At 52.1% G+C, this 26095-nt stretch overlaps 2 protein-coding genes across 2 annotated transcripts in view; one reads left to right on the plus strand and one right to left on the minus strand.

Annotated features, from left to right (window-relative positions):
* Nucleotides 1-782, plus strand: part of LOC121916989 (maestro heat-like repeat-containing protein family member 2A) — a 23152-nt gene extending 22370 nt beyond the window's left edge. Inside the window, exon 40 of the mRNA XM_042442581.1 lies at nucleotides 471-782. Within this exon, the coding sequence (XP_042298515.1) occupies nucleotides 471-658 (188 nt within the window). The 3' untranslated portion in view covers nucleotides 659-782. The remainder of the gene's footprint in view (nucleotides 1-470) is intronic.
* A 2285-nt stretch (nucleotides 783-3067) lies between these two features.
* Nucleotides 3068-26095, minus strand: part of FSIP2 (fibrous sheath interacting protein 2) — a 30928-nt gene continuing 7900 nt past the window's right edge. Inside the window, exons 13-26 of the mRNA XM_042442582.1 lie at nucleotides 25714-26076; nucleotides 24673-24800; nucleotides 24325-24403; nucleotides 23924-24002; nucleotides 23605-23641; nucleotides 16293-23154; nucleotides 7121-15474; nucleotides 6104-6352; nucleotides 4931-5092; nucleotides 4719-4804; nucleotides 4152-4174; nucleotides 3974-4029; nucleotides 3432-3489; nucleotides 3068-3276 (exon numbers count right to left, since the gene is read on the minus strand). Of these exons, the coding sequence (XP_042298516.1) occupies nucleotides 3101-3276; nucleotides 3432-3489; nucleotides 3974-4029; nucleotides 4152-4174; nucleotides 4719-4804; nucleotides 4931-5092; nucleotides 6104-6352; nucleotides 7121-15474; nucleotides 16293-23154; nucleotides 23605-23641; nucleotides 23924-24002; nucleotides 24325-24403; nucleotides 24673-24800; nucleotides 25714-26076 (16712 nt within the window). The 3' untranslated portion in view covers nucleotides 3068-3100. The remainder of the gene's footprint in view (nucleotides 3277-3431; nucleotides 3490-3973; nucleotides 4030-4151; nucleotides 4175-4718; nucleotides 4805-4930; nucleotides 5093-6103; nucleotides 6353-7120; nucleotides 15475-16292; nucleotides 23155-23604; nucleotides 23642-23923; nucleotides 24003-24324; nucleotides 24404-24672; nucleotides 24801-25713; nucleotides 26077-26095) is intronic.

A 26095-nucleotide genomic window follows, 5' to 3' on the forward strand; every position in this document is an offset into this window, starting at 1 on the left:
AAGGACCTATAGAGATTCCTAGAGAGGACACTTTTCTTGGCATTTGTAGCTCCTCCAGTGCAACTCTATGGTCAACCTTAACCAAAAGTCACACTGAAGGACCTATAGAGATTCCTAGAGAGGACACTTTTCTTGGCATTTGTAGCTCCTCCAGTGCAACTCTATGGTCAACGTTACCTAAAAGTTGCATTGAAAGACCTAGAGATTCCTAGAGAGGATACTCTACTAGACATTTGTAGCTCCTCCAGTGCAACTCTATGGCTGACCACAGAGTTGTGCTGGAGGACCTAGAGATTCCTAGAGAGGCGTCCTCTCGGGTGTTTTTGTTACATATGGTTTTTCCATATTCATGGGGGTCTTGTGCCCCTAACCCAGCGAATATGAAGGGACCAAGTGTCATTACCCTAGATTAGAAATGTCCTGGGGAATGCCTGGAAGCCCTCCATTGCTCTCATCTCCTCTCCCCACAGCCCTCCAGACCCTGGCCCAGCAGGACTCCAGCGACGCCGCTGTGAAGACGGCGGCCTCGGACGCCGCGGCCGTTGTCCGGCAGAAGTGGCAGGAGCGCCAGGCCCAGGGATGCCAATGGAGAGCCCTTCCCGGCTGGTTCTTCAGGCGGCAGAGGAAAGGCAACCATGGAAGAAGAAGGGCCCCCTGAAGTCTGAAGGGCCCTCAGACACAGAAATATAGCCTCTAGCATAAATCTGACACACAGTTGTGGAGTGTGGTGTGTCCTTGGGAATGGCTGGGTTCATCCACTCCCCCAATAACAAAATAAAATCTGTGAGGTAAACACTGAGCAAAGCTTCCTTCTAACACAATGCAATAGGACATGGAAGGACAGGTTGCTTAACTATAACCACAATTCTTTGGTCATCCATGAATTCACACAAATGGGGTTATACTGCGCCTGCACAGAACCATTCAGAACCTTCTAGAACAAGGAAATCGTGTACTTCAATGTAGATTTGAATTCTGAGGGAAATTGTTTTAATGGCGGCTTGCCTCGCCTTTGCATTTGGCAAGGCCCTTTGTTTTTCTGAGGGGGATTTTTAAAATTAAAATGGCCGCTCGCCTCAGTTGGCGCGCTTGGCAGAGTCACTTTCTACTCCTGGGGAGAATTTTTAAAATGGCTCCTGCCTCATTAGCACGCTTTACATCTCTTATCTCTGAGGAAAAGTTTTAAAATGGCCACAGGCCTTGCTTCCTTTTTACTCCTGAGGAGACATTTTTAAAATGGCGTCCGCCTCGCTGGTGCGCTTAACAAAGTCCCTTTTCACTCCTGAGGAGACATTTTTAAAATGGCGCCATTGGCACACTTTACAGCTCTTATCTCTGAGGAAAAGTTTTTAAATGGCCACAGGCCTTGCTTCCTATTTACTCCTGAGGAAACATTTTTAAAATGGCGTCCGCCTCACTGGCGCGCTTTTCACCTCTTATCTCTGAGGGAGAGTTTTAAAATGGCTGCTGGCCTTGCTTCCTCGCTAGGCTAGAGCCGCCCTTCTTTCTGAGGATCCCTCCATGTTTGCGGATTTGATTATTCACGGATTTGATTAATATGTTTTCTCTAGGAATATCTAGGTCCTCCAGTGCAACTCTATGGTCAACTTTAACCAAATGTTGCACTAAAGGGCCTAGAGATTCCTAGAGAGACCACTCCATTAGGCCTTTGTAGCTCCTCTGGCGCAGTTCTATGGTCAGTGTCTGTCGGGCGTTGGCCACTGAGTTGCGCTGGAGGACCTAGAGATTCCTAGAGAGGTGTCCTGTCGGGTAAAAACATGGCTTTTCCCCCCATATTCACAGGTTTCTTGTGCCCCCAACCCTAGCAAATATGGAGGGACAAGTGTATTTATTTTGTTGGGGCCAGAACAATACATTGGCACCCACCAAAATGCTCCATGCATTTTTAAAATGGATTTATTTTTGGTCAGTCATGAGGCAGGGAAGCAGAAGCTGCAGGGTCTTGGTTGTTTGGCCCCACAAACCCTCCATTCTCTCTGCCTTTTGACCCCATGGACATGCTGGCCCCCAACAAAGAGGGACAGGTGTGCGCCTGCAACCCATTGACTCCCTGTCTGGGTCTTGCTTTCGTTGGGCTTCGGCAGCAGCGATGGCAGCCCAGGCTGAAAGAGCTGAGGACCTCATGAGCACTAGCCCCATGGCCTTTCCTGCTAAAGGCAAAGCTCTTTCTCCTTGTAGCATGCGCTGGGCAGCCACGTTGCAGCATCCATTTTGCAAAATGGGCTACATAAGGCCTTCCTTCTTGCAAAAGCAATTCCTCTGAATGTGGCAGAATACATAGATTCATAGAATCACAGAGTTGGAAGAGACCGCAAGGTCCAACCCCATTCTGCCATGCAGGGAATCTCGTCAAAGCATCCCCAAAAGATGGCCATCTAGCCTCTGCTTAAAGACCTCCAAGGAGGGAGACTCCACTACACTCCGAGGAAGGAGTCTGTTCTACTGTTGGACAGCCCTTACTGTCAGGAAGTTCCTCCTAATGTTGAGGTGGAATCTCTTTTCCTGGAGCTTGCATCCATTGTTCTGGGTCCTGTTCTCTGGAGCAGCAGAAAACAAGCTTGCTCCATCCTCAATATGCCATCCCTTCAAGTATTTAAACTGGGCTCTCATATCACTACTTAACCTTCTCTTCTCCAGGCTAAACATGCCTAGCTCCCTAAGTCGTTCCTCATACAGCTTCATAGTTTTCAGACCCTTCACCATTTTAGTCGCCCTCCTTTGGACACATGGCTCCAGTTTCTCAATGTCCTTTTTGAATCGTGGTGCCCAGAACTGGGGGCCTGACCAAAGCAGAATAGAGTGGCTCTGTTATTTCCCTTGATCTAGACACTATACAACTGCATTGGTTCTTCCTAGCTGATGGCCTCGGACACAATGCATCCCTGAAGGACTCAGCTGAAGAGAGGAGCATCATTTGCACTGAGTCAACCATGCCATGCTCAGGGCCGCTGTGCAGACTCAGCCCTTGGTCTGACTGCCACCCTCTTTCTCTCTCTCAGTCTCACACACACCACTTGTGAAGAAAAATATTTATTTCTCTCAGCGATATAAAGAAGAAGAAACTCTGGGGGGGGGGGGGCTACTCCTTGGCAGCCTTCTCTTGGCTGGACACGGATGAAGACTGGGCCACGCTGGTGGACGTCCGGGAGAACACTTTGGACAGGGCGCTGGAGACCTTGTCGAAGACGGAGGAGCGGCGCGGGGGCATGGCCACCTCTGAGCTGGTGACCGCAATGACCTTCCCGTCTTCAACTTCTGAAGGACAGAGAGCAGCCTTGTTAGGGATCGGCTTGGGCCCAAATCCCTCCCTCGGCCCCCTCCAAGCGGACAAGGCAGCAGCTCAGGGCAATGGCCCTCTCTTGCAAAGGGGCCCAACATTTGGGGAAACATGGTGGCAGGGAGGGAGGTACCTGAGTGCTCTTCGGAGACAGGCTCCTTGATGTTTTTGTCCTGGTAGACGGAGGTGATCTGCAGGAGGAGGAAATGTCAGTGGCTAAAGGATCTTGGGTCCAAGGGGTGGAAGGGGCAACACTTCTGCAGAAAGTAGATGGTGGGCATCTCTGCCAGCCACCCTCCGGCTGCCCAAGGGCCTTCGAATGGCATTGGGGGCCTTTCATAGGGTCAGCCTTGGCCAGAGAAGCCGCCCAGACGCTCACAACCGCAGGAGTGGCGGTTTCTGGAGAGCCACAAAGAGCTCGCCTGAGAGGCATGTGGGCAATGGGGCATCTTTCTCCCACTCCAGGTAGCCCTCTCCATGCCAAGCTGACCACCCTCCTTCAAACCTGGCCTTTGAAGAATGCATCAGTGCATCCTCCTCCTTTTGCCCTTTAAAAGGCAGAAGAGTTATGACCAGAAGAACACAGGGATGTCTGCATCCTCCCCATCACTCTATCTCCTCATGTTTGTGGAGCGAAAGAGGGTCCAGGAGCCCTCAGCAAGGGCTAGTCCCTACCTCAAAGGAGGCGCCAGTCTCCTCTGTGTCCCGGGAGAGATGCATGCCAACGACCACTGGAAGGGAAAGGAGGAGAAGAGGCCGTGGCTGTCATTACCCATGGTAGGAATGTACAGACGGCTGGAAGGAGCAGTTAAGCCCTTGGGACCCCCCTCCCCAAAATGCACCCAACACTCACCTTTTTCCAGCGACTTCTCTTGGCTGAAAAGTAATGGGAGAGGTAGTCCAGGTGAAAAGTCAGTTGTGTTGGACTTCAGTCGTGTTCGTCTCCATCCCCCAAGGTTTCTCATGTATCCCCCCTGACCAAGCTTAAAAAACTAACTCTTTGGATTTTGATCAAGAGGAGCCAAGAGGGCCCCATAGTGCAAGGTGGGTGCGGACAAGGGCTAAGACCCCAAAGAAAGTTAGGGTTAAGGTTAGAGACGCACAGAACCTCTCTTTCCATGGAGACCCTTTAAGATTCCCTTCCTTGCTTTTGCAGACTTCTCTGCGCCCCAGGAAAAAGGGGGCAAAGGAGGAACCAGGCCACACGATGCGGGATATTTTCCAAGCACAGGCTTATAAAGCAGTGGTGTTATCTGCTGCTGTTTTGTAAATGGCGTCGGCCATATGCCGCCTTCCCCTCACCCTCCGTTGACCGTCAGGGTGCCACAGTGGGGCTCTGCAAGTTCAAGTGGCCCTTGGCAGACCCTGCCGGCCCCAGACCCATGGTCCACACATGCACCCACCCAGCGCCCAGGGTTACCTTGGGACAGCCAGAGTCTCCATCACTTTAGTGTCTGAGCCGGGTGAGACGGAGAAGGAGCTGGGCGTAGAGGCCTCTTCTGTAGCCTAAGAGAAACGGATTGGTTGATTGATCTGAAAGAAACCTCTTTATCTCCCTTGCAGAGACCCTCCAGCCCTTTCCCCCAAACCCGGTTGCTCAATCCACCCAGATCATCCGCCGCCGGGCTTCACCTCTGGTATGGGGCCAGCCATGGGCTCATACATGACCGCTGAGGAGCCGAAGAACTCTTTCCTTTCTTTGGCAGGGCCAAGGCTGTCCCCAGATTCAATCAAACCCTTTCTCTGGCTGCTGCTGCTGGACGTCTTTGTCAAGAGAGGCTCGCTGGAGGAGGCCTGTTTGGGTCGAAGAAAGGAGTCCCTTAGAGCGCGCCCACCACAGGGCCACATTGGACCAGGGTCATAATAGGTGATAAAATGACAATAAGAGAGAATAAATGGAAGGATGTTCGGCTGTAACTTGGTGCCCTGAAGCCACCAGACCCAGTCTGATCTTGGAAGCTCAGCACAGTCAGGCTTGGTTAGATCATGGATGGAGGACTCACCTGGAGAAGGCCATGAGACCATCATAAATAGGTGGCTCTTGAAGAGTTACCAGGAAAGAATGAAACAGTAAACGGGGAGAAATATAGCACTGGTCCTTGGCAAACTGGAGAGAGGAAGTGGCCAGTCTCCAAGACTGCACAGCTTAAGAAGCCATTGGGCCAGATACATTTCAGAGGACACAACCAACCACTTGCAAGTGTTGCTTCTCTAGTAGAACCCCTGAAATTCATCACAACACCCTAAGAAAAATGGCCTGAATCCAATGAGTAATTCCTTCTAGAATAGACCCATTGGGTCCACAGGAGCTTGGCAAGTCAGCCCTTACGAAAGCCCCACCAGCCTGGGTCCTCTGCTCTGGCTGAGCCTAACCATCAGTTCGGGGACTGCGACGTGGATCCTGTTGGGGAGACCCAAAGAGAGGAGACCCACAAAACGGACTGGCGACTCACCTGTGCCTCCATGAGGTTACTCTGTTTGGCACTAAGAACAGAATTTGGGCCCATGTGTTTCATGCCTGTTTGCTGGCTTACAGTAAGCAGCATGGACATGCTGTCAGTCTAAAACGTGATGTTTTCATGCAGTAAATGGTGTCAACTGCCTTACCCCCCCCCCCAATTTCCCCTTCTTTGCCCCTCGCCTTGGCCCACCAGTGCCTTTGCTGTTCCTAACAGCCAGGCTGGCCCTGTTTTTCCCTTCCACCAACCTGCCTGACATTTCTGGACCCAGAGCCTTTTCTGTGATCTTCAAGTATCATCCCCACCCCATAGCATGCCCCATGCAGGGCCCAAACCCTCCACTTACTGAGGGCTTAGTGTTGGGCCGTACGGTGAAAGGGGGAACCTCAAAGAAGAACGAGCGCTGCTCCGTCAAGACCTGCTCCTCTTCATCGCTGTCGCTTTCCTCGGCCCAGCTCCTGTGGATCTCGTCCTCATCGATGTCATGCGCAACAAGGCGCACAATGAGGTCTTGCTTGCTCTCCACATCTTTCAAGAGCTCCACCTTTGTGATGTCCGGCTTCATCAGGCTTTGGAAGGAGTTTCTGCAGACAGCCTGGGACACAACACACCGAAGACGTCAAACCCTCGACCCTAAAACCTTCTTTGCTAACTGATCATTAGCCATAAAGGACACAAGAGTGGAGTGTAAAAGGGGCTAAAGCTGTGAAGAAGAAGCTGCTAACTAAAGCAGAAGGAGCCCCAAGAAGTTTCAATAGTGGTTTGCATATTGCATTCTCCACTGGATTGACTGGTTCTGCAAGTGAATTCTGGATTCTAAAGGCAAACCTTATCATGGGGTTTTCATGGCAAGATTTGTTCAGAAGAGGTTTGCTATTGCCTTCCCCTGAGGCTGAGAAAGTGTGGCTTATTGCCCAAGGGTTTCATAGCCAAGCAGGGAATTGAACTCAGTCAACTATGTTACTCTGGCACTCTAGACTCTGCTAGGGAAAAAGGGAAAACTCAGTTTGAATTTCTCTGAATCCCATCTGTAGTTGTTGTTTTTCCCCATCTTTGTACAGAAGAGACTTCCCACTGACCAATTTCCTATAGTATTATGAAATCTGAATGTGTATTGTCCAAATTGTTGACCCTGCTTACTTCATCCTTCCTCCACTTCCAACTGGGAGATTCCCTGTGGACTGAAATTGCTTTCCCACCAACAGATGAGAAAGGAGGCTTTCTGCAATGAAGCAATTTCAACCTTGAAAAACAGTTTCTTCCCAGCCTTGGGCCCTGAATGATGTGCAAAAGAGAAGAAAGAGCCCAAGAAGGGGGTGCGTATGAGAGTGCAGCTCCTCATTGCAAAGAAAGGACCACCTACCTCCTTGGGCCTCACCCCGAGGCGTCCAGCCATGTCCAAGGAGGGGCGCCTCTCCTTCCTTTGGTGGACCTCCGCGACCTCATGGATGCCCAGGTCATGTGTGATGCTCTTGCCAGAGGCTGAGGCCCGCCTCAGTTCTGTCAGGCTGATGCCAATCCTGGACAAGCAGGTCTTCTTCAGCTTCTCCAGGGGTTCCGTCTTGATGGACAGCACGGCCAAGTGGTCCGAAATGATGTCCGGATCGATCTTCAAGGGCCGGTGGCCGATGTAGGGGATGATCTTCGGCAGCTCGCTGGATTGATGCAGGACCTCCGGAGTGGCTTCCTCTGGCAACTCAGGGAGGGTGTGCAGCATGAGGAAGGACTCTTCCTCGTCGGGGTCCATGTGGCTGCTGACCTGAGCGATGACCTTGCTGACGATGCGGTCCAGCTCCAAGGCACTGCAGGTCTCGCTTTCGGCGTATTCGCCTGGAGGATTGCCCATGTTGCAGCTGGAGATCTCATTGATGATGATGCTGGCCACCTGCTCCGGGAAGATGACTTGGTTGGTGGTCATGTCATTGTACAGCTCCTGCTGGGAGCCAGATTTCTCCATGACGTTACTGATGACCGCGTGGACGACCTGGTTGACCACATCCTCGTACTGCGGGTCCAGCTCCAGCTGGTTCTCACCCGAAGCCACCAGGCCAATTTTGTTCTTTGACATCTCTTTCTCCACCGACGTCTTCAGCAGGGAGGCGATTTCGTTCACGTCCGTTTTGGACAGGCTGTTTTTCTCGTGGATTCCCAAATCGTACTGTTCAAGGAGGATGGTGGTCAGGAAGCGGCTGAGGATCTCCTCCAGGAAAGCCACCGACACCACAGGAGTTGGCGCCTCAGCAGTCTCCTTCTTGGCTTTTTCTATCTCTACGTCATTGAGGAATTTCTGGATAATCTTGTCCGATTGCAGCTTTATGTCTGGGTCCGAGCGGGGAAAGTCCTCCTCTGACTCGGAGCCCGACTGGAAGTCCCGCTTGGAAATTTCACTCACCATGAAGCAAGCCACTCTGTTGATGAGGTCCTCGTTCTTGCTAGTCAGATCTTCATACAGAGAGGTCTCTGAGCTGGAATTTTTCATGATGTCCGTGTAGACGGAGTCCACAACCTCCCCAACGGCTCGGCTGTCTTCTGAGTCTAAGTCTTCCTCTTCGTCGTTCTGCCAGACTTGGAGCTTGTTCTTCGAAATGAGCCCTTGCAAGGAGCTGATGATCTTCTTGGCCACTTCCTTCACCGCAGCCAGGCTGCTTTCCTCCACCTCGTCCAAAGAAAGGGAGTGGAACATTTTTGAGAGGAATTTAGCAGCCACCTCCTCTAAGATGATGGACGACAACCCTTTGAGGTGGGATCGCAAGGGGGCCACACCTTCCGGTGGCTCAGGACCAGGTCCATACCGGCGCTCCATCTCTCTCTCGGCTTCAACGGCCTCCTCCTGCCGGCTTTGCTCTTCTGAAAAGTACGTCTGCATCTTATTCCCAGAAATCTCTTTGATCACAATGTCAGAGATCCTCCCCAAAAGGATTGTGCAGCCGGCTTTGATGCACTTCTCAATCGTCGACGGGGTCCCGAATTCTGGCAACAGATCGTTGTAGACGGAGTTGGCCACGGTTTGGCTCACAACGCGGTTGGGCTGCACCTGGTCGAGGTACTGGACCTCGGTGTTCTCATCCTGGTCAAGTTCTGCCATCACTTTGCTCAGGAGCTTCATGTGAATGAAATCAAACTCTGCGCACTGGTCTTCGGTGTCAGAGGAGGTTGAGGCGTCTGTGGGCAGAGGGAGGATTTTGGACAGAAGGAATGCGAGAACATCATGGATAAACTTCTGAGACACTAGGAGCGGGTGAGGTTTAGAGGTTGGGGAGGGCATACGGATTTTCTTCACCTCCATCAACACCGTTTTCGCCATCTCTCCAGACTCAAAAGGCTTTGACGTCGGCTCCTGCGTGGTCTTTGCTGGGCCTTGCTGAATCTGGTAGCCCAAAATTTCTTTCTTTATTGCACAGGCTAAACGCTCGGCTAAGTTGTTCAGGCTCTCCTTGTCGGTACCGAATGGGACTCCCAGACCCTGATCTTGCAAGATGTCACACAAAGAACCATGGATAATTTTTGCCACTTCTGTTTTCCCTACATCTGGGGGCGTCTGCCCTTCTTTAGGGATCTGCAAGACCTTCACCGGAGATTTGGCAAATTCCGTGAGTATGGATTCCACTAAATTTTCGACCGGAGGCTCAGCTTCCGGCTCCGTTTTCTCCGGTGTGCATACGTCAGTGGCTGACGAAAGCAACTTGCTGACTAGTCCGCTGAAGACGTCCTTCAAGAAGGAAGATGAATAAATGTCTCCCCCGTCTTTGACCGGCATTGGCTGGGACTGTCCTTCTCCCAGCTTCACATGGTGGATTGTCCAAGCAGCAGTTTCTGCAATGATGGTGGAGGAAGGATGAGAGCGGCCGGGGGGAGAGTGGGACCTGGGAGGCTGGTCATCCTGCCTCTTCTTAGGGAGGAATCCTGCACATTCCTCAGTGGTGTCTTCGTACTTTCTGTTTGGAGACCCGGATTTCACGCAGACCGTTTTGTAAATGTTTTCCATGAGGCTCTGGATGCTTCTGTTGGCATCAGGACCAGCTTCCTCCTTTGCAGGCATAGTGGGGAGAGACCTCTTTGTCATGTCACCCAGAGATGTACCATCGGGAGCCTCCACTGAGTCCCCAGACATCCATGACGGGAATATTCTGCGTAAGATCTTGACAAACATCTCTCCAAAGACAGAGCGGGAGGACGTGGTTTCTGGTAGGATGGTTTCGACTCGGTCCATGATGGTCTCCGCTTCCAGAAATGAGAACAGGTAAGGAGAAGTGTCCCCAGTAAACAAAGGCAGCAACTGGTATCCAGAGATTTCTCTTATCATTAAAGGGGCGAGTTTTCCTGCTAACATGTGGATGTTGTTCTGGAAAGCATTAAAAATCTCAAGCTCGGACCCAAATTGCTGCTGTAGCTTCTCATAAATGGAGTTGCTGATTTCAACCACTATTTCAGGAGCTATCTGGGGAAAGGAAGAGTCTTCCTCCATACTCTGGATGACTTTGACTTCGGATATTTTAAATTCAGCAACCAAAGCATTGACTAGTTGAATAATCAGATCTCTCATCCTGCATTCTGATAAACCAGAGTCTTTGGAGTATGTCAGAAAATGTGGGGAGGACAAGATTTTGCAAAAGAAAGCCACAACAATGTCCTCTAAAAACAAGGCAGGATAGATGCGTCGTGAATACAGCTGCCTTTCTGTCTGCCATTTTGTGCATTCATTGTTGGAGGAATTGCTGTCACTCAAAAATGGGTGGAGATGGAAGTTGAGAATTTCTCTCATCAGTGAATTGGCAACTTGGCAGATGCTGCCATTCCCTGGCTGTGCGAGAGCATTTTGCAGGTCCCCGAGGGATGGATACTTCTGCAAAACCTGGTTGTACACGGAACTGGCAATGTCCTCCTCTGTTTCGTGGTCCATGTCTGGGACACGCTCCGGGAGGTTTTCCAGCTTGATCTCATGAGCCAAAATCTCTGTGACGACGTAACTTTTCATGTTCATGGCCATCTCAATGAAGTCGGACTCAGAGAAGTCTGTCTGTTTTCCAATGTAGGTGGCGACAGTCTCTGGGTTTGGGAATATCTTGTCCAGCAGTTGGTTCAGTATGTCTTCCAAGAGCTGGCAAGGGAAGACGGTCAGGCAGGAGTCTCCATAAGAAAGTGGCCCTTCCGGGCCGAGAGACTGGAGGTGGTACTTGAACATTTCATTAAGGATGAAGCAAGCGATCTGCGTGATGTAGAGATTGCTCAGGGTCTCCCGGTCCTCCGGGAAGGGCTGGCGTAGCAGGACTTCATGGAGAACATCGCAGTAGACGGACTCCACCATCTCTCCTACAGCCTCTTCCGCAATGCCTGTTTCCTTTTTGTCACCATACATGCTGGTCCAGATGGCCTGTTTCAAAACCATCTCCATAATGGCTCTCTTGATTTCGGCAACTCTGTCCTGCCAGTCAGAGCCGAGAGGTCTGTCCTCTGGACTTGGGCAAGGAACAGTGCCAGATGGTGCTGGGAAGATCCGGGAGAGGACCTTCTCAACAATAGCCTCTATGACTGAGTATGAGAGAACGGTGGTATAGGCTGCAGGAGGCCTCGTCTCAGGACCATCCAGCTCTTCCACCATTTTGTCCTGAATGAGACACCTTGCTTCCGTCATGTTTGACGGACATGTTGACTGAAGGAGGTGGTCCACCGCTTCTTCAATGATGACAGTGGCAGTTTGCTGAAGCGATGCATCCTGCCCCTCATCTGTATGCTCCTTGGATGGCCATCCTTGTATTGGGCCCTTGCCAGGCAAACGCCAATCTGCCAAGCTTTTGTCCTCCAAGGGATGAGGAGGAGGAGCGGATCCCAGCTGCTCTTCTGGACCTTCCCGGACACTGAGCCCGGCTTTCATGAGCTCTTTCGTAAGCGACTGGGCTAATCTCACGGCCGTGTCACCGCTGTCATTGCCAGAGGCGCTGAGAGGGATGTCCATCAAAGTAGAGGAGAGCTTGGACAACAATTCAGAGATGATGTCTCCGAGTAAAGAAGAGGCAGACGCCCCTCCTGCCTCTGTCAGATTGTGAGGCTTAATGGACGTCCGGTAAATCTCTAGCCCTCCCGTTGAGTCCCCTGCGGCAGCCCTGTCCCAAGGAGGAGCCTCGTCTCTGCCCACGAAGGGCTGGACATGCTGCTGGAGGATGTCTCCCACGAGGAAGCCTGCGATCCAGTCAATCAGAGCATTGCTCTTATTTCTGACTTCTTTCTGGACAGCTTCGAGGGAGCCGGACCTCTGTATGATCTTCTGGCACAGGGAATCGGTCATGTTCTGGACGTCTTCCTCTGAGTATTCATACTGACCTGGGGGGGCGTCTCTGGTCACCCGGATTTCGTGCTTGAGAAGTTTCATCCGGACGTCGTCAAGCAACTGGGTGGAGAGCTTGTTGAGGTCCGCTTCCGAGGGCAGCCTTTTCTCCCAAGGAGAGGCGGTATCTCTGCATGGCGCAGAAGGGAAGATTTTGGATAACAGCCCGGTGATCAAATCTTTCAGGAATCCTGATGACAAGAAAGTGCTAAATGGTGAAGAGCTCTCGTTTTCCTCAGCCAGCTCTCTAGCAATTTTGGTGGCACTCTCATACGATGGAGGCGACGGCTTGAACACATCTCCAGAAAACAGCGGGTGGAGGAGGTAGTCAGCGATGCATTTCTCCACCAGTCTCTTGACATTTTCGAGGAGGGCGCCTTCACCTGCGTAGATGAGATCTCCCCCTGGGATCCCCTCTATTTCTCTCGATATTTTGTTGCAAACAGAGTCAACCACGTCGTCCATGATGTCAGTCAGGGGGCCTCCCAGGCTCTGATCCGCTCCTCTCGGCCCCTCGGTCAGCGCAGCTCGGCCAAACCGCAAGTTGATGGAACTGGCCAATCTCTTTGCCACCTGGGCAAGGTCTACTTCCTGTTGACCTTTGGCAGTGTCCTTTCTCTCTCCAAAAGCACCCAAGACTTTGGACAAGACTTTGGAAACAATCTCTTCTAAGAACTTTGCTGGGAAGACCTCCGCCTGGGATGTCGAGGGCTCATTGATGCTATCCAGAACCGTGCTGACGATGTTCTCAGACAAAGCTTCGGGGTCAGGACCCACTGAAGCCAGTTGGTCTTTGGAAAGGAACGTCTGGAGATGATGTTTTGTAATTTCTTGAATTATGAAGCTCGTAATCTTGTCGACAAAAGCCGCATCGCGGGACTTCACCTCTTTCTGAATAGACAGCTGTGTGCCGGACTTCTTCAGCATGTTTTTGTAAACGGAATCAACCATGCTCTGGATTTCTTTCTCTGATTGCAAGCGACACCTGTCGTCCTTTTTGGCCACCCAGATCTTGTGCTTCGAAATGGACTTCATCACTTCGTTGATCATGTAGGAGCAAAGCTCATCAAAATCTTCTCCCGGCAACTGCCTCCTCTCCTGCTTCTGAGGGGTTCCCTGCGGCTCCGGGAAGAGCTGGGCCAGGAGCCGGTTCACCACCCTTTCTAAATACTTCTGGGACAAGACAGTGATGTATGTCGGTGGTGGTGGCCTCTTCTTGGAGGATTTGGGGAAACAGATGCAGTGCTCGATGCGCTGGAGGATCCGTTCTGGTTTTATATTTTTGCAGGCAGCCGAGGGCAGCTTCCGGCACACCAGCGGTGGCAGCTGGTAATCCAGGATTTCCGTCAGGATGATTTCCGCCGCCAGCTCAGCCATCATCTCCACACTGCTTCCAAAGTCTGTGTCAGCAGCTAGCTGGAACCCAAACTCCCTTAAAATGGAGTCTGTGATCCTGTCGACCAAGTGGCTGTCCACCTGGGGGAAATACGTCTTCTCCTCGGCCCTCCGCACGACCCCGACACCTGCTTTCCTGAACTCCTCCACCAAGGTGTTCACAAACAACACGTTCATCTCCTTCAGGCTCATACAGGTTTCTCTGTCGTATCGGCTCTGGAGTGAAGAAAATATCTTGATCAAGAACTGAGAAACAACCTCTTCCAGGAACAATGGAGAATAGAGGGAAGAGAAGGCTGGGGAGCGCTGACGGTGGTCACCGCGTCCACTCATGGTCACCACTTCTCTCCGGTAAGTCTTCTTTGTGCAGGTCGTTCGTGCTGTTGGCCGGCCGCTGGTGTGTGCAGGCGGTCTGGACATGAAGGCCCTGTGTTGTATCGCTGTTTCCAGGACCGTCTTGTTCCTCTCCTGGGAACTCCTGCGGCTTTGGCGTCTTGCTTGCAAGGAGCCACTTTGCTCAGGCTTCCTCCCTCGGGGCAAAGAGGAGTAACCTTCACTTCTACTATGGCGCGTGTGCTTTCTGCCAAAGGTTTGCCCACGTGGCTTTCTAGAGCCGGTTTGGGAGAAACCTACTGACTTTCTGGAGGAGGGCCTGAAATGCCCCGGAGACTCAATGCTGAGGGAAAGCTCGGTCATCACGGGCTTGACCAAGGTGTGAGCTAAGAGGTCGAGGGCCGAGTCATAGGAAGAAACGCCAGACTCAACCCCCACCCCTGGCTCCTCTGTGTACTTAATGTCATATGTGAAGACGGAGGAGCTGGCATCAGCGTCATAGGATTGCATCTCTCTTCTGGAATATTGGAGGAGATCCTCATCACTAACACACTTCTGGATATTACCGATTTGCTCATCCTCTGGGAACTCATCGAAGGCAAAGGTGCCAGTGAAATGCTCGGTCATGAGGCATTTGTCCAAGAGGGTCCGGATCAGCTTTTCACTCACAATGTCCAAGAGGACGACTGATTTTGGGGACAGCCCCAGGTTGCCGCTCGTCACGCCATCACTGAGCTTGTAGGCATGTGGGCACATGGAGGAACAAGAAAGTGGCCCCTTGGTGGGCAGACCTGCCTCTTGGTATGACATCATGTTCTGGTACTGGGCATCCGGGAAGCCTCCCGGGGACTGCTCAGGCCACAAGGAGTCCAGGATGATGTGCAAGACCTTGTTGACAAGGTGTTTGGCCTCGGTGCTCTTCAGGCTGCGGATGAAGTTGTCCAAGTTGGTGGCCACAGAACTGAGCCGCTGGTTCTTGTGAACCATCTGCCCCAAGACAGACAGGCAGGCCGCCCCTTTGAGGTCCCCAGGGCTTCGACAGTCACCGCGGGACGCTCGGCTGAAGCAACGGGGAGACGTGAAGGGCTGCTGGAGCTGAGAGAAGTCTCCTGGCCTTCCTTCGCCCGCCATTTTGCCTCTCACCTGGATCTCCAGAGACAGGAGGTTGCTGACCTCCTTGACCAGCGGATGATAGACATTGTCAAAGTCAGCCAAGCAGAGAGGTGGGACGTAGATGTACCGGGTCCTCTTGGCCCTGCAGCCTTTCTTTTTGACGCCCTCATGCAAGACGTGGCGCTCGCACAGGAGGCTGACGATCACCTCTGAGATGTGGAAGGCCAGCTCCTCGATGTTGAGTGGGAAGCTTCTGGAGGAGCCCTTAAGCTCATGTTCGGGGCAGCCAGCATCCACAGAGCAGAACATGGAGAGGGAGCTGTCGAACAATCTGCTCCTGGCCCGGGGACTGTGCCGGGTGTTGGGATGGGAGATGCTCACAAGGACGTTGGAGACGACCGCCAGGGTCAGCGGCTCCCAAAACATCTCCAGGCAGGAGGACTGCCGCCGGACGGAGGGCAGGTAGGTACTCCGCCAGATCCGCTCCTGCAGCCACTTGGACTCTGACTGGAGCAGCTCCTGTTTCCACGCAGGCACCTTCTCATCCAACACATCTACAACCAGGGATGGGATGGGGAAGACACATGAGAAGATAGTGATGTAGTCAAGTCTTTTAGTCCAAGTCTCATGCTCATTCTTAAGTCCTTGCAAGATACAAGTCAAATCTCAAGTCTAGGATCCAACTTTAACAGGGGGGAAAAGGAGGCAGGATGCATTTCTCAGAAAGGAATAATAAATGCACCAGGCAATGGTGGGAGATGAGGTTTATTTGTCATCCTGTCCCCACCACACACCAGAGGAGCCTTCTAAAGCTTTAGACCATTGCCTGATGCATTTGTTGTTCCCTTCCAAGAAATGCGCCCCACAATTTGGGGTGGCTCTTGCCTGCTGTCAGAAGTGCATCAGTCACTAAAACGATACAAGTCTCAAGCTGAATCAGTGTGTCATTTTTGTGACCGAAGCAACTTGAGTCTGATTTAAGTCTGAGTCAATTGAACATCACTGTGAGAAAATGGTTGAAAAGCACACAGACGTGGGCAGGATGCCACTGGGCATCATAACAAACCATTGAAGCCATTGGCTTCAGCGGCATGTGCTGTCCTCCTGTCTTTTTAATTCTGTTTTTCAATGCGCTTTAAACATTTTTTTCACTACCTGCTTATTAAGAAAATTGTTTGTTTCATTGTTCTTTTTAAACCTTTGTGTAATAAGGATCCTTTTGTTGTAAACCACCTTGGGTCCTGATTGCTAATCACTGGAGAAGGAAATTCCCTGCTAAGCCGCTTAATCTTGGAATTGGAAGGGATCCCCAAAGGCCCTCCATCCCAACCCACCCAAGAAGACTCCATCCAAGCCCTCCTGACAGACTCACCTTTGGGCTGGAAGAAAATGAGCTCTTTGATGACGCTCAGGACGATGTGGTTGGCCAGAAGGTGGATCTCGCATGGGTCTGGGACGTGTGAGCAAGCCAGCAGCTCCATCTCCTTCAGCCGCTCTGGACTCTTGGGCCTGAAGATACAATGCTTGCTCTCCCACTTGGACAGGAGGCTGCTCTCATCCATGGTGGTCCTCTCACTGGAGTCGCTCATCTTTTTCTCCCAGCGGCTGAGTAAACTCGACCTATGCTTCTTTATGTCCACAAGCATGGCGGCTGAGGAGGCTGAATTGCCATGGGGACCCTTCTCCTTCGTTGGGGAACGGGAACAAAATCTCTCACAGACATTGCTCTGCACCGTCATGGCCCCATTGTCCAGCCCAAACTCACAGAGGAGGGTGTCGACGATCATTTCGGCGGTCTGGCCCAGCTTCAGAGGACAGATGGCGGAATAGCAGATACCCTCTGGGACGTGGAATGGAAGCCCCCTTCCGATGGGCTCAGCCTGGGAGAGCGAGGCAGCTTTGCTCTGTGGCTCTGTTTTGGTGAGTCTGTGGCCAACTTCAGATTCAGCTGTTTTCTTAAACAGCTTTTCCAAAATGCTCCCCTCAGGGATAGACCTTTCCCTGGGAAGCCAGTCATCCTCCAGGAAATCTACTCGGTATTTGCTCAAACTCCTCTCCTGCCTACGTCTTGCGGGAGGTCTTGACCGGGGCGTCGATGAGGAAAGGGGCACACCTCTGCCCCTCTCTGGTGCCGCATGGGCATCCCACACGGAGGGAAACTTGGAGGGGGTTTCTTCCTGCACCTCAGCTTCCTCCTCTGAGTAGATCACCATGCCAGGTACATTGATGGGAGGAAAGCTGTCCCTCAGGTCGACCCTTCTGTATTTCTTGGATGTTGTTTTTACTGCTGGGGAGGCCACCAAGTCCTGGATGAGGCTCTTCTCTTTGGCAAATGTCCGCCCAGACATTTCCAGCTGGAGGTTCTCCACCATTAGCTCCGAGGTGATTTCGGTCAGGCTCTCGTTGCAGCGATCCAACATGGCGCTGATGGTCTCGCTCAGGACAAGGCTGTCGGAGGAGCTGCTGAAGAGCGTGGCCTCCTTATGGGTCAGCTCTCGGTCCAAGGTGTGCTTGATGATTTCAAGGATGCCGCTGACGGCGTTGTTGGCATAGACGCTCAGCTCGGAGTGGAGCATCTGCACCTGCCGGATGGCGGTTTCGATGCACTCCCTGGTGATGGCGCCCCCAAGTTTGGAAAAGTCCATGAAATTGGGGGACGATCCCAAGGTGGGCAGTGCCTCCCTCCCTGATCCCCCTTGCAGCTTACCCCTGAAGGCCTCCATGGTGGTCTCTGCCACGTTTCCCACATGGTTCGAGAGGGAATCTAAAGACCGCGTCAGCTGGGCAAAAGAAAGGCTTTCGAGCGGAAATTTCACTATTTCCAAAAAGTTGCATTTGAAATCTCGTCTGAAATGCCGGATGACAAATGTCTCCAGCATGAGGACGACACACTCGACGGCGTCTTTAGCTATTTTGTCAATCATGTCCATAGCGCCTTTCAGGGAAACATTGTAAAAAGGAAATTCGGGCTGGGTGAAGCGATGCTTGATTTTCACAGACCCTTTGGCCCTGTCCTGCTCTTTCCTTGGAGGGAAACATTCCCTTTCTGGGCGAGCGGGAATGCTGCAGATGAGGCACTTGTGCACGTTTTCGAACACACTTGCCACAATGTCTCTCGCCACCGAGCCGATCTCTGCTTGGGAATCGCTGTGAAAGAGTCCGGGACCCTCGCCCCGCTTGAAGCTGTAGCAGAACAGTTTCTCACCGAGTTCCCCTGGGGTCCTTTTCAGGATAGAAACAGACGACTCCAGGTCTCGGGTCCTCATGAAAACCTCGCTGACGATATTCTCAGCCACCTGCAGCATTTTCAGGCTCTCGTTTATATTTGCGTCAGTCAGGGGCTGCTGCTCAAATATTTCCCTTAAAATGCCTTCCTTTGGAAGCACTTGCTTCAGGAAGGAGGAGAAATCCTCGTAAAACAGGGACTTGGGCTTTCCCTTCAAGGATGACTCAAACTGGAAGTACACCTGGGTGGAAGAAAGGCCATCGGCTTTGCTGTGTTTGGTGATGTGGAGGTCTTGCACGATGGAGTGGACCAGGTCACTCGCGATGGAAATCTGTTCCGAGGACAAAGTGTTGACTCGCAGTATGGTTCTGTGGTAATCTTCCATTTTGAACTCATCGATGATGTTTCCCAACACTTTGCTCACCACCTCTTTGGCGTAGATGGTCAAGTCAGATTTGGACAGGTTTACTTTCATGAGGGACGTTTCGGAGTCGTCGGAGAACACTTTTGGCCTGCACATCGCAGCAGCATCACCGCCTTGCAAGTCATACTGAAGTGACATGTGCATCCTCCGCCTTGGTTGGGTCTGCAAGGGAAGGAACTCTTCCAAATTGGAAGCGGCAAAACAGGCAATTTTGTTCAACACGGTCTGAACCAGTTCTTCGCCCAAGGACTGTGGAGCCGGGTGGAGTTGTGACACGGCCAGAGTCATCTTCTGGAGGTCAGATTTCCCCATGAGGTCAGTGAACAAGAGGCCTCGGTCACTGCTGGAACTGCCCGGATCTGACTTTGACTCACTGGAGCTAAAGAGGGTGTCCACAACAACGGAATACATCTTGCTAAGGACACCGTCCACAATCTCTCCGGCAACGTGGCCTGTGTTTCCCTGGGAGGATGCTTCCGCCAAAGCGTGATAGCGCGAGGACCTGGTTTCCGAACCAATAAATATGGATTCGTTGTTGAAAGACGGCAAGTGCCCCAGATCTCCCATGATCCTCTGGGTGACCTGATTGAGGACATCTTCCACTCTCGCCATCAGTGGGAACCTCCCTCTCTGTCCTGCCGGCTGCCTCCTAAAAATCCTTTGCAGAACCCTCTTGTGAACCTCGTTTTCTGTCAAGGCTATTTGGACAGACAAGATCTTGAGAAGGTCGTTCATGACTTCGTTGGCAGAAGCGTTTTCTTCGTAGGGGATGATGTTCTGGCAGGAGAGCATCTCCCGCTCGAGGTCCTTCTGGATGACTTTCAGAATGGTGCAGGTCAGCTTCTCGGCACACAGCCTGAGATTGGACTGGGAGTCCTGGACGGCCAGTTTGGCTCTCTGGCCGTAGTTGGCATGAGTCTCCTGCTGCTGGATGGCCAGAGCCAGTTCCATTTCCACTTTCTCCTGGGCAAACTTCTCCAGCCTCAGGACAATGTTGTCCACCAAGTATTTGGTAATACCTTCGGGGGAGAAGTCTTTCAGCTCAGGAATCTGATTAGTACCATCCTCACCCATTTTTATTCTACTATCGCCTTTCAACCGTCCCGAGACTTGGCATCTCCCACTCTCGAAGTCTGGAAAGCGGCTTTTGTGCCCAGCCTTGGGTGTGAAAGGCTCCACGGTCCTCTGGATGAGTTCAAAGAGGAGAGACTGGAGCCGGGTGGAGAGAGGGCCCTTCTTATGCAAGGCAGCCGCCAGACCAGAACTCAGGTCTTTGAGCACGATATCCACCAAGTCGCTCGAAACCACCGAAACGTCTGACTTCACCACCGTGGGCTTGGAAAGAACTGCTGAGGTACTGTCATCGGTCTCCTTAGAAACCTGAGAGCCCTCTGGCCTGGCTGAGGAAGGGCCACCCACCTCTAGCATGATGGTCTGGTAAATTTCATTCAAAAAGGTTTCAACAGTGTTCTGGATCTGGATCTGGAGCTCTCTCTTGTAGGTAGCATTCTTCCGGAGGAGTTTTTCCAGCACGCTCTCTTTGCATGGCAAGCCCCGTGGAAAACCCTCTTCGCACTCATATTCACGGGGAGCAATGACAGTGAAAACCATGGTGACAATCTGGCTAGCGGCAATGCTCTCGGAGAAGACAACCGGCGGGGTTGGGATCTTCTCCACCTCTCTATCCAACCCCTGCTTTAGGGTTTTCAGCAACATCCGGGCCACTTCCTGGGCGTAGGATTTCAACTGCGAATACGACAATGGCAGCCCGTGTTCGCCCTTTTCCTTCTCGGTGAGTGTGGAACTGCCACAGGCATTGAGGATATCTTCTAGGCAGCTGGGGAAACAGCCTTGTGGGCTCGCCAGGATTCGTCTCAGCTCCTGGTGAATGGTCGAGGAGAAGTCCGAACTCATAGAAGTCTTCAGGTTTTGCACATCCAAGCACAACTGAGATTCCACTTTGGAAGTGACAAAACACTCCAGCTTGGTCATGAAGGTCTGCACCAGATCGCTCACTAGGTCTGGTCTGGAGGAAAGGGTTTGCTCCTTGGTTGCCTCTTCAGTAGCATCTTTGGCAGGGGCCTCTGCTTCTCCTTGCGGCTGCCCTCCTGGCTCCGCACCTGTCTCTGGGTCCTTGAAGTGGACTGTCGGGAGAGCTTTGCCCGCCTCTCCGGGGATTTTGAGAGGGAGGATGTCAGTGATCACGAGGTTGGGATGCCTGCTGATGGCATCTTGAGGGTCTGTTTGTGTGGCACGGGAGATCGTCTGGAACGCTGTCTTCACCAGATCGCTGGCAAAGGCACTGACGTCCGCCTCTGAGACGGGAGCCTGTGGGCCTTTGAAGGCCGGCTGCCCTTCCAATGGTTGCCGGCTGAGGCCTAGGTGGGCAAGGGAGCAAGGGGGTGTTTTGGGGGGCCAGATGGGCTGCTCCACCCAAACATGCTGGAACATTTCGTTTAGGAGTTTCCGCACAATCGGGATGATGGGAGACCGTTCTTCCTCCTTGAAGTCTTCCTCCAGTTTCTTCAAGGCCTTCTCTAAAGTCCAATCTCCGGACTTGGGGTCAGCAGGACGTGTCACTGTCTGGTGGCCTTCCACAGAACAAAAGATGGCTTCCTGCACAAAATTATCCAGAGTCCTTTCGGTTTTGTCCAAATGACTTGGTTCCACCTTCCTGTCTTTGTCCAGAAATCCCTCTTCTCCTTGGACGACCGGCTTTGGGTGTGACCTGCTCCTCTCTCGGGTCTCAAGGCCAAAACTTTCATATCTGACTTTGTCCTGAGCCTCTTCCGTGACCAAGACTTTGCATTCCTTGTTGACAGAGGATAATGTCCCATCGGGTTCCTTCTTCTCTTTCCCCTTGACTTCTGCTTCCGAATAAATGACCATCCCAGGGACGTTCACAGGAGAGAGTGGAGTCTTCATCCGTTTCTCTGCTGAAAAGAGGGTTGTGGTGGTCACCGTTGTTCCTTTTGCATCAGGAACAACAGGAGGTTCGTGGCTTCCAGCCTCTCCTTGCATTTTGGGTTTTGCTGCTGGAAAAATCCCCCTGAGGTTTTCTGTGCTTAAGTTGTTGAAGACATCGTTAATGATCTGGAGGATAATTGAACTCTCTCGGGTTGGAAGGCTTCCTTCGGGACTCAGTTGCCTCTGGATGTAGCTGAGGATGCTGCTAATCATCTCTTCCACATACTGGAGGATGTTTGTCTCTGACGAAGCCACCGTCTTGGAAACGATCTTCCGGATTGTGTCTTTTACAATTGAGGTTGCGGCTTCAGACTCCACGGTATGTGGCGGGATGGCGGCATAAAACTGGTCGAGAGGAATGCCGATAGCTTTTATCTTGGCAAAGAGTTCGAACTGGGAGACTTTGGTTTGGCTCGAGAGAGCAAAAACCTTCAGTTTGTCGAGAATGAAATGAAGGATTTCTTCAGCCATGCCATGCGTTGACTCCAAGGAGAAAGGCACCCGAGCTCTCCATGAGGCCGGGTCTGGGGCTGTCCATTTGCCTGCGGCCACCGCATACATAGCTCTGCACTCTGCAGAGAACTCCTCTCTGGAAACCATCTCAACATATTTCTTCTGGGCTGTGGCCTGGAGTTTGCTCAGTATGTTCTCAACAAGGTCGCTGGCGACAAAACTGGCAATCCGGGAGACGGATCCGGCCTCAGGGGAGCCGCCGGGATGGCTGCCCAGGATGCTCTCAGAGATGGACTCCAGGAGGACCTCCATTGAGAGCGAGATGGTGGACGCAGTGCAGCCCAGGTCCCCCAAGATCCTCTTAAAAACGTCATTGAGAACAAGAGCTGTGATCTTGGACAAGGGAGGCTTCAGCTCAGCAAAAATGCACTTAAGGTCCCTCAGGTTGAGGGTCTCTCTTGGGGCCAAGGGGCCACGGGGCGGCTTGTGGTCCCCACCGGTGGGAGGCAGTCCTTCTGTGTCAGTAGTAGTGGTGGCACCAGCGGTGGCAGTCGTGGTGTCCGATTTGGGGAAGAGCCCCCTCAACGCTGCGCTCTTGCCATGTTTGCCATGGTGCAAAGCCACTGGTTTCTCGGCAGCTTCGGAGAGAGCCTTTTCCATCTCAAAGATGTGGCTGTCTGACTTGGAGCTCTGCATTCTGGCTCTGGTGGAGAGGATCCCGCCATGCTTGGCTGGGGAGAAGAAGATGGCCGTCTTCCCTCGCTTGAACTTCCCTTTGAAGAGGTCCCCGTCCAAGGAGAGGTGGGTGCTCTTGGTGAAGGAGGTGAAGGACGACTTGGAAGAGAGCAGGGAGTTGGGCTTCCCGCTGGTGGCCTGGAATTCGCTGGGAGTGCTGGTGGCGGGCTTCAGGCTGGAGTCAGTGAAGCTGACCTTGCGGGTGGAGAGGGAGGGCAGGGTCCCATAGGCCTCATAGAAGTCCTCGTTGCAAGTGCTGCAGCTGCTGGAGTTGTCCGAGGAGAGCAGGGACTCCTCCGAAATGGTGTAGACCCGCGTCCGGACCCTCTCCTCGAACTTGGTGAGGGCCGGGTAGAGGATACTTGTGACGGCCGACACCACCCAAGTCATGATGTTCTGGATGATGCCGTTCAGCTGCGAAACGGAGACCTGGGGAGGAAGCAGAAGAAGTGGTGGCGGAGAGAAACAGATTGTAAAAATGGCTCTTTATTATTTCTGTATTTAAGATTATTTTAAGATGGCTAATAGTTTGTGTGAGTTCTAGCCATACTTAGAAATCATGGCCTGAATTCTGTAGATTTCTAGCATTTGCTGCTGATGTGGCTGTTTATGCCTTTTTATCTGGAACCTCTTCACCCCAAGTTGCTATTTGTCCTGCTGGAGTGGAAAACCCATGGGGAGCCCATATCACACCTGTGTTTCAACCCTCCTTTGAGCTTCCGTGGGGCAGAAGAGGGGTCCAGTTGGGGAATGGATTTCCTTGGACATGTCTCATTGCCCCCTAAGGCTCCTTCTCAGCATTTGGGGCTCAGCAGGATGAGCTTTGGGGGAATGCCCAGAGTCCCCAAAATGTGTCAACAAATCAATGGAGGAACCTACTTTTCCTTTCAGGCTCTCTCGCAGTGCCGTCTGGTCTCTGCAATGGAGGGAAGGAGGGAAGATAGGTCAGTGGAAGATATCAGAGAAACCTACTTTTACCCAGACCTAAAGCTGGGCCCCTCCATCATTTTGGGGACAATCCAAGAGACTAACCCCACTTGGGAACATCAATACCACATTTTTCAAGCCAGGTCAATGGGGGTTTTGCTTTGCTGAGCAGCCAGCACTCTGGGAGACCAGGGCTCATATTCTTGTTCAGCCATGGAACCCCCTTAGGGACCTTGGGGTTTTTTTGGGAGGGTCTTTTCAGGGCCCTTACGCATTTGAGAGCAGACACTGAAGGTACGCTGAATACGATGACTCGGAATCATTGTCCTGGGATGTTGAGGTCAAATGCTCTGGAAGAGGAGGGAGACGCCAGGGTTGATGTGGGGTACTATTGGGCCAGGGGTCTGCCAGTGTTTGTGTGCCCCCCATCTGCTCCTGGGAGGGGATGGTTGGCCATTTCATTAAGCATTGAAAGCATTAAAGGGATTGGGAGCTGAGGTTGCACTTCCTGCAGTTCGGTGGCTTGCTTTGGTTTTCCATGCGGAGTGGGATGGGGAAAATGGAGCTTGTCCAGATGGTACATCTAAATTTCTACACGATTGCAGAAGCCCCCAACCCAAAATCCCATGGCCCTCCTACCCCATTGCCCTCTTCCTGTGCAGACCCCCGTACCTATTTTATGCTTATCTCCTCGCCTCTTCTTGCCGGAGCTCCTCTCTTTGGGCTGAGAGTCTGGCTCACTCTGGGAAAACTTTTATGCAAACAAGCCAAAGAGAGAACAGTTAAAACATAAACATTAGAAACTCTGGATATATATTTTATTCCGCCAAAGTTAGCTCTACCTTTTGCAGACTGTCACACCACAGTTGTAGCGCCCCTTTTCTGGGGTGGCTGCTCCCCCGTGGTGCCATCCTTGCAGCCCCAAACACCCCATTTTGGCTCTTCTGACCCCCCTCCCCCCCCCGGTATGAAGGCAGCAATTTCTCGCTCTTTAAACACTGGGGTGTCCCCACTTTGTACCATTAAGGTGGCTTTCTTCTTCTGCTTCCCTTTGCCAGAGGCCTCGCTGACGGTGTGTGTGGCGATGGCAGAAGGCATGGTTGTTTTGGTGGAAGGCTTCATGGGACTTTGATGGGATGCAGCCACTCCTGGGAGGGAGGGAGGGAGGGAGGGAGGGAGGGAGGGAGGGAGGGAGGGAAGGAAGGAAGGAAGGAAGGAAAGAAAAGACTGGTTGTGAGCTCTGAAGCCCTACACATCTTGGGTCCAGGCTGTGGATCCATGCATAGCAGTGATCAAAGTAAATGGCCCTGGAGGCTCCTTCCAACTCTATGATGCTATTATTGTCTTGGAAGGATCCTCCTCTCCTACAGAAGACTGTCCAGTTGTTAGGCCCTTCCTTCTTTCAGATCTGCCCACTTTGGAGGAAGATTTGGCAGGGGTGCCAGGCAGGACCTTCTCAGATCTGTGGAAATCAAAGTCACCCTCCTCCTTGCTTTCCTGGAAGGAATTCCTGGCTTTTGGCAGCCCCAGATCTGGACCTCTTTGACCCATATTTCTACTTGGATCCATGCCATTGCACCTGGGAATAGCTTTGATATTGCGTTGGTGATCCCTCTTCAAATGACTTGGTCTAGATTTGTTGACTTCCTGTCGCACTCTCTAGATTCTTACACTCACCATTTGGGTACATTTATCTGTGGCCACTTTTAATATGTTTTGTTGTTGGTTAGGAATAAATTACCTTTGGGTCTTAAAAATGGATCCCTAACAGTTAGATTGGAGAAGTCCACCTTGTGATAATAGTGTAAGTGCCCAGCAAGTTGCCAGCCCTTTTTAAAATACTACTGGTATCACTGGTATAATTTTAGAAGCTGAGAATTATTTTTCCAGATTCAGCATTGCGTAGCCCCCTGATTCCTCTCTTGTCACCCCCAGAAGAAATCTTTAATAGACTCCAAAACCAAAAAAGGGTCCCTTTATGGGTTTTTCTCCTGGTCTTGCTCATTCTAGGCCTCCTCCCAGCCCCAGATGATGGACTTTCCACCCAAGAAGGAGACTCACCTGCCGAAGAGGTGAATGGGAGCTTGCTGGGTCCCCCGCTGGCTCCTTGCTTGCTGCTGCCACTTGAATCATAGTCTCCAGTTCCTTTGCTGTTGTTGCTGCCGCATCCGCCCGAGCCACAGCACTTGCCGTTGCTGCAACACCCTCCGGAGCCACAACCAGAGCCAGAGCAGGAGGCCTTGCTTCCGCACCCAGCAGACCCACAACAAGAGCCTTTGCTTCCGCAGCCGCCTGACCCACAGCAAGACTTCTTGCTTCCGCAGCCGCCCGACCCACAGCAAGACTTGTTGCTTCCACAACCAGCAGACCCGCAACAAGACTTGTTGCTTCCACAACCAGCAGACCCGCAACAAGACTTGTTGCTTCCACAACCAGCAGACCC

Source organism: Sceloporus undulatus, chromosome 11, assembly GCF_019175285.1.
Source record: "Sceloporus undulatus isolate JIND9_A2432 ecotype Alabama chromosome 11, SceUnd_v1.1, whole genome shotgun sequence".
Taxonomy (NCBI): Eukaryota; Metazoa; Chordata; class Lepidosauria; order Squamata; family Phrynosomatidae; genus Sceloporus; species Sceloporus undulatus.